The sequence below is a fragment of the Cryptomeria japonica genome, chromosome 11, assembly GCF_030272615.1.
Source record: "Cryptomeria japonica chromosome 11, Sugi_1.0, whole genome shotgun sequence".
Taxonomy (NCBI): domain Eukaryota; kingdom Viridiplantae; phylum Streptophyta; class Pinopsida; order Cupressales; family Cupressaceae; genus Cryptomeria; species Cryptomeria japonica.
The window spans coordinates 405,431,953-405,439,385 of NC_081415.1; the positions used below are offsets into that span (position 1 = coordinate 405,431,953).

The 7,433-nt window shown below is 35.5% G+C and overlaps 1 protein-coding gene across 1 annotated transcript; it reads left to right on the forward strand.

The window, feature by feature from the left end:
* Positions 1 to 5,173: 5,173 nt before the first annotated feature.
* Positions 5,174 to 6,530, forward strand: LOC131071580 (small heat shock protein, chloroplastic). Its single transcript, XM_058007480.2, has 3 exons — positions 5,174 to 5,328; positions 5,438 to 5,713; positions 5,794 to 6,530. The coding sequence occupies exons 2-3, from the start codon at positions 5,455 to 5,457 to the stop codon at positions 6,228 to 6,230; spliced, it is 696 nt and encodes a 231-aa protein (XP_057863463.2). The 5' UTR covers positions 5,174 to 5,328; positions 5,438 to 5,454; the 3' UTR covers positions 6,231 to 6,530.
* The last annotated feature ends 903 nt before the right edge of the window (positions 6,531 to 7,433 follow it).

A 7,433-nucleotide genomic window follows, 5' to 3' on the forward strand; every position in this document is an offset into this window, starting at 1 on the left:
AGCCAAATCAAATCTTAACCTTAGCACTAAACTAAATTGAATTGTAAACAAAAAATTATTTATAACCCGAACACTTAACCGAATTGGACCCTTCCACTAAACCAAAGTAAACCCTAACCATAAATCAAACTAAATCCAAATCATAAACCAAATCAAACCCTAACCCTAACACAAAACCAATTTGAACCAGGTAAACCTAACTAAAATTAAACTCTAACACTAAACCAAATTAAACCCTAAACCTATACCAAATTGAACATTAAATATAACCCTAACCATAATCAAATCAAATTGAACCCTCACAAAAAAATTATTTGAATCTTAACCCTATACCAAATTCAACACTAATCTTGACCCTAAACCAAATTGAACCAAGTAATACTATACCAAATGGAACACAAACCCTAAGCCAAATTCTACCCTAAACCAAATTCAAACTTAGTTGTGTACAAAATTGACTTTAAAACCAAAATCAAATCAAACTATAAACCAAATTAAATCATAAACCATATACCATAAACCAAATTAAATCTTAACCCTTATCCTAATTAAACACTCAACTAGATTTTTCCAGTATCCTCATGAAAGCTTTTCTACAGTTACCATGTCTTTGCTTGCTCATGCCTCTGTTGTTTCCTTATCTGCGGTCTCCCCTAGTTTGACTCTATCAACCTCTCCCTGTCCAAGGGCAAAGGCAAAACCCCTGTTAAACGCAAACATATTTTTTTTTATGACAACTCATCCTCTGAGGATGCTGAGAATGACAATCCTTCCCTTGAGGTTAAAATGATATCCTCCAGATTGGCTTCCAAAAGCCATAAAAAGAATACCCCTGTGATAAAAAATATTGACTCGAAGGAGGACCCCATTGGGGACAAGGAGGGAGAGGACCCTAATACCACTATGGGGGGCCCTGATGGGGATGTTGTGGATGTGGATATGACTAGGGACCCCATGGTTCTGACCACTGTTGGTGCCGCTCACACGGGCAATTCTGAGATGCAAACCCAAGACCCTATTGATGTTAAGGATACGACCCCTATGAACATGGGCATTGAGGGTGTCATGGGGGAAGAAATTTATGATAACAATGCCCTAGACTCTGGTAACTTGGACCCGGATTTAAAGATGGCGGAATAGGTGATGCAGTCTCTCCTCCTGATAGGCCTGGGTAATGATATTGATAGTCCCCCTGCTGAAGATGTGCCCAAGGAGATGGATAAGACTACGGATGACATGGCTGTTGTGAACCCCCAGGGTGTCCTTACTCTGCAGCAAATGGAAAAGATGCGCACGGATGTGTTGGACATCATGTAGAGGATTGAGAACCTAAGCCCTGTGCTTGAATTGCAGGCTATCATGGACGATGTCAATCGACTCAAGAGCAAGATGGAGGCCTGGGATGCCCAAATTGCGAGCCTTAACAAATTTCATTTGTAGGTGTTACACAGCTCGACGCGCACCCTCTCTATGTTGAGGGAAGGTACTGCAAACACAGATGAGGATAAACAGGAGGCTAGGGACTTGTATAAGTTCCTGTCCAATGAATGGAACAGTGCCATTGATGCCACTAGGGTGCGAAAGGCGCCCATGTAGTTTGTTTTTGTGTTTTCTGCTGTTGTTTTTTATTTCTAAGACTTGGTCTATTTTTGTTGTTAGTTGTTGTTAATGTTGTTATAGTGTTGTTTTTGCATTGTGGTCTCGTTAATAGTTATGCTATGTAAAGGGCCATTGCCCTTGTTCTCACTGCTTTATTAATAAAAAACACTCAACTAGATTGAACCCTAATATTAAATAAACATTAAACTAGATTGAACCCTAATCCTATATGAACATTAAACTAGATTGAATTCTAACCCTAAATGAAATTTTACCCTAAACTTAACACTAAATCAAATTGAACCCTAACCTTGAACCAAATTGAACCCTAATTCTAAAACTAAACCAAATTCAATCATAAATAGAATTAAATTCTTATACTATACCAAATCCACCCCTCACACCAAACCAAAACAAACCATAATCCTATCACTAAACCAAATTGAACCCTAACCCTAAACTAACCTGAATCTAAATCATAAGACACATCAAACTTTAACCTTAACACTGAAACAAATCTCAATACCTTAACCCTAAATAAAATTCAATCCTCGCGCTACATGTAAACATAGTTGTACCCTAACTCTAATAGTAAACCATATGAAATAAACCTTAACTATAAAACATATTAAATCCCAACACTACACCAAATTGAATTGTAAACAAAATTGAATTATAACTTAACTTTAAACCATATTGAACCCTAAACCTGAACAAATTCAACCTTACCACTAAATGTAATTGAATATAAGCACAATCTTAAACCATAATAAACTTTAACAGTAAACCAAGTTGAATGATAATTGGAAACCTAATTGAATGCCAATCTTAACTCATATTGAACACTAACATGAAACCAAATAAAATGTCAACTATAAAACTAATTGAATTGTAAACCAAATTGAACCCTATCACTAAACCAATGCGAACCCTAACCCTGAACCAAACCAAATCCAAATCATAAACGAAATGAAACCTTAACTGTAACACTAAAACAAATTTTAGAACCGTAACCCTAAATAAAATTCAATCCTAGTTCTCTACTTATAAACAAAATTGTACCCTAACCCTAATAGGAAAGCAATTTAAACACTAACCTTAAACCAAATTGACCTCTACCACACTAAGATTAAATAAACCCTAACCATAAACCAAATTGAATTCCAACTGCGAACCTAATTAAACCCTAAAACGAATTCAAACATAACCCTTACTCTAGATAAAATTGAACCCTAAGCCTATGCCTAATTCTACTCTAAACCAATTTGAAATCTACTCCTAACACTAAAAGAAACTACCAATTTGAACCTTAACCATATACCAAATTGAACCCTAATCATTATTCAAATTAAACACAAATCTCGAACCAAATTCCACCATAACTCTAACACTTAATTAAATTGAACCCTAACAAAATTTAATTTTAAACCTAACACTAAAGAAAAAGAAAAGCTAACTAAACAAATCATACTGAACCGTCACACTAAAGTTATAGTAAAATTAAGGTTATAATTTAAGAATAACTAGTATTATATTAGCACTAAAGTTTTGGTAAAATTAGGATTAAAATTTAATATGGCTACATTTCAATTTTAATTTTGATTTAACTTTATTTTTTATATATATTAAGATAATTTTATTAAAGTTAAAATATATCAAATTATAAAATAATTTATTCTTTAAAAATTATTTAAATAATTAATTAGAAATAAATTTATAGACTTATAAATATCGAGCCCAACTTTCTTTATATATAATTCAATAAATATAAGGTAGTTAATACGATAAACATATTCCATTAAATTTTTTAAGAAATTGGTATTACTAATGATCAATACACTCCTTAGTTACAGTTGTGCAAATACTCTTTGGGGATAAACAGAAGTGTGAAAATTTGATGTCTAAAACATAATATTTCTTAAAATAAAATAAATTAGAATTTGTGAAATTAAAGGCTATCAACAATTTCATCCTAAACCACTTGAGGAATAAAGACCTTATTTCCATTCCGTTCTTTTTGCTGCATTCTATGGACGCTAATGTTAAAGATATAGCCGAAGCTAAGAAAAAAGGGAAAGATTTTCCCATCCTGCACCAGGGCCTCATTCTCCGCCTGTATAACTTTCACCTCGCCCTCTGCCCGCCCTGTTCCATCTCTATCCAGAACATCAGTCCTTCGACCCACTCTCCTGCCACTAATGACACTAGCCCTCCTCGGCTCCCGGAAATTGGCTCCTGCAGCAAGAAAACCAAAAATCACTATCCGGAGGAGGTCAGAACCCCCAAGAAAGTCAAAATCCAAGAGATTGACACTGATATGGAAATCACAGAAAAAGCCAATACCCCCCGTTGTTCTAGCAGACTGGCCTCTAAACCCTTGGAAAAATCCCTGAGAGACCCCTCCTCCTCGCACGACACCGGTAATTCCATTCCGACTGATAAAATGCCCCTGGCTCAGCATAATCCGACCCCTCATTCTGTGAGCTCCACCCGGGTTTCGAAAAGCTCCATATCATCCAAGAGTCCGGAGCCATCCAATTTCCCCTCCCCGACCTTCAGGCTGGAAAAAATGATGGTCGTGGAGGAGGCCAGCAGCGTGAAGGAGGAGGAGGAAACCAATCTAGCGGAGCTAGAGAAAAAAATGGAGGCCTTCTCTAACAATGTGCAGGTGATCACCAACAGACTGGAGGCGGCGAAGCCCAAGATGCACGATGTTTCCAAATTTGCTCTGAATGTTATGCGATGCTCGGCTACTACTTTGTGCCTCATGCAATAAAGCACGACCAAAGGGAAAGGCAAGGAGGACGAGGACTACAAAGCCCTGTTCAAATTCCTCACTAAGGAATGGGCTAGAAAGCTGCTCCCTAAGAAGAGCCATGGGAAAAAGAAATAATTTTCGGCATGTGGAGGATTTCTGATTTTTTGACTATATCTAGTAGTCGCTGGGCCGATAAGACTAGTTTATGCTTTTGTTTATACTTCTTTGTTTATTGCCCTGTGTGGCAAATGGCTAAAACTCTGATTAGTATTACTTTATCGCTGATAAACTCTCGTAGAATAATTTTTGTTTTTGATAGAGGTAAAAAGCTGCTACTATGTTGATTATATGCAGACAGTGGTTCTGCCACTGACCTTCTAATTGTTCTTATGGGTCAGCCCCCTCGTTTTTTGCTTCTTTTAATATAAAAAACAATTTCATCGAAATTTAGTCATATACTATGACTATTATTGATACTATTTATTGTTTACATAAATTTATAAAATTAATAGCTTTACTAAACCTCTCATTTGTTTACTCCATTTATATGTACTAGTTTGATTGAATTCTTCTATTATCTATTGATTCATTATAATTAATATAGTATAAATTGTTAATCTCTTCTATTTACTAATTGTTTAATTACTATAATAAATATATAGGGCAAGTACAGTTGTTTTACATAATTTTGGTAAGTTAAAATTGAGGTCCTACATTGCAACATTTGGTGGGGCTTGTCTCTGAAGATGCTGAAGATGGTGACGTGGGGGGAAGCATCTAGATTTTAGACTCTCCTCCATTTTCCACATACCACCACACTCTTCCCGAAATTTCTCGAAAACTTACAACTCTTCCATTTATAAACCCATTCACTCGCTCTGCTTCTGCATCTTTCATTTAACTGTCATTTGCTTTCCTCTTTGCTACTACTCAAGACACCGTGTAACGACTTTCTTCGTTATCTGTAAAAGGTAATGTAAATAATTTCATTTCAGATCTGTTGATTGAAGTCCTTTACTTGAACAGTGTTAGCGGATTTCTCTGTGTGAAATTAATTGCTGATCAGATTAATCAACGCAGGTTCTTTATTGTCAAAAATGGCTGCCATGCTTACGGCTGTGAACGCCTTTTCGTCTCCGTCAGCATTATCCAGAACTGGAGCGGCTTCTAGCAACGCAATTTGCCCTCCAGTTAGCAAGATTTCATTGTGTAAAGCAGGGGCGAGCTCTCCATCCTCCAGGCGCCCTGTAAATTCTCTTTTGGTGAGGGCAGAGAGTAAAGATCACGCAGTTGATGTACGCAAATCAGGCAAAGAAGTGCAGAAAAAGGCCAGGGTAGCAAATATTTCGCCCTACGGTAAAGCTTCAATCCTTTTCATATCTTTAAAGGTTTGGAATCTCTGAATTTGTTTCTGAGGGTTTATTTTCATGGCGCAGGGCTTGTGAATCCTTTATCTCCAATGTCAAGTATGAGGCAGATGCTGGATACTATGGACCGGCTTTTTGAGGACTCATTTACGATCCCTTCGTCGAGGCCTTCGAGAGACAACACGTTGAGGGTTCGAACCCCATGGGATATGATGGAGACTGAAAATGAACTGAAAATGAGGTTCGATTTGCCTGGATTGTCGAAGGAGGACGTCAAGGTGTCAATTGATGACGGCTTTCTGGTTATCAAAGCAGAGCAGAAACAAGAGAAAAGGGATGCCGATTCTTGGTCCAGTAGAAGCCACACATCCTACAATACAAAGCTTATGCTGCCTGACAACTGCGAGACTGATAAGATTAGGGCGGAATTGGAGAATGGCGTTCTAAATATCACCATTCCCAAGTCAAAAGCGGATTCCAAAGTGTTTGATGTTAAGATCGATTGAGATTCGTCCATGAGAGGGGAACATGAAGATTTTGTTCAAGGTTTCTAGTCTGATGGAAAAATTTCAGACGCGAAACTTCCTGCAATGTTATTTCAATTTTTGCTTTGTTTTTCAGTTTTCTTTACTGCACACAGACATTCAAGAACTAAATGTTGTTTTCGTATAATGGGCTGACACGCGTGTACCTAGAAGAAATGTATACCTGTGTGTCTACAATAAGAATACGTATGTTTGTGTATCTGCACCAAGAAATGTATATTTCTTAAACTTAATAAATCAGGTTTCCACATTTTTAAGAAATACATTTTTTATTTTTTATTTTACTTATTTAAATCTGATTTGAAATTGTTGTGATTCAATGAGTTCAGTTTATTTTTTAATTTTAGTTTAAAATTTAAATTGGGGTTATTTGTTCTATTAGCATGTTAATTAATACATTTATTGTTACATCTATTATTGTAGATTTAATAATAGATAGGTATATTACACAAGTCTTTGTATATATATGTCAAACCAAGGGATAATCTCTTATTAGTAAATTCTAAATGGTGTTTGTAGGCATCACTTTTTTATAGGTTCAAATAAAACATTAAAATCATTGAAATTGTTGAGTTGATTTTGTGTAATACAAATCAATTTGATCTATGAAGGTTTATGTTGCATCTTTCAATTTATCAATTTATAATTTATTTTGTTTGTAATTTTATATTGAAACAAAGGCTAGTATATTGTTTGGTGTATAATTTGACACCGTAAGTCACATTAAAAGCTAAGCAATCTTAATTCATCACTATCACTTTAAAAGTTGATTGACTATTTATAATTTTTCTCTTAACTCATAGTTTAAAGTATATTTAAGTCTTACTTGAGTTTTTAGTATACTTAGGTTTTCTTTCATTATGAACCCACATAAATGCTATGCCCCCATATAGTTTTGGGCTTAAGGACTATTTCTAATTAGTCATTCTTTAATTGAGGTCTATACTAGCACCTTATATCAATTGAGTGTTAGCTTTTATTAGTTTTTTAACTTTATGTATGTTTTGATACGTAAGTCTTGCCCTCACAAATTGCCCTCCTTTTTGTGAAGTTGACACCTCAATCTTGATATTGCCTTTTAGTTGATCAAGATATTCATAACTAATTATTTTTTGAAGAGGTTATTAATATCTTTGATAATAAAGCAACCAAAACAAGGGGGCT

Excerpts from the sequence above, each read along its gene's own strand:
- LOC131071580 (XM_058007480.2), top strand. The coding sequence starts at position 5,455 with ATGGCTGCCATGCTTACGGCTGTGAACGCCTTTTCGTCTCCGTCAGCA. Across the intron at positions 5,714-5,793 it reads AGCAAATATTTCGCCCTACG|GGCTTGTGAATCCTTTATCT; the intron begins GTAAAGCTTCAA and ends TTCATGGCGCAG.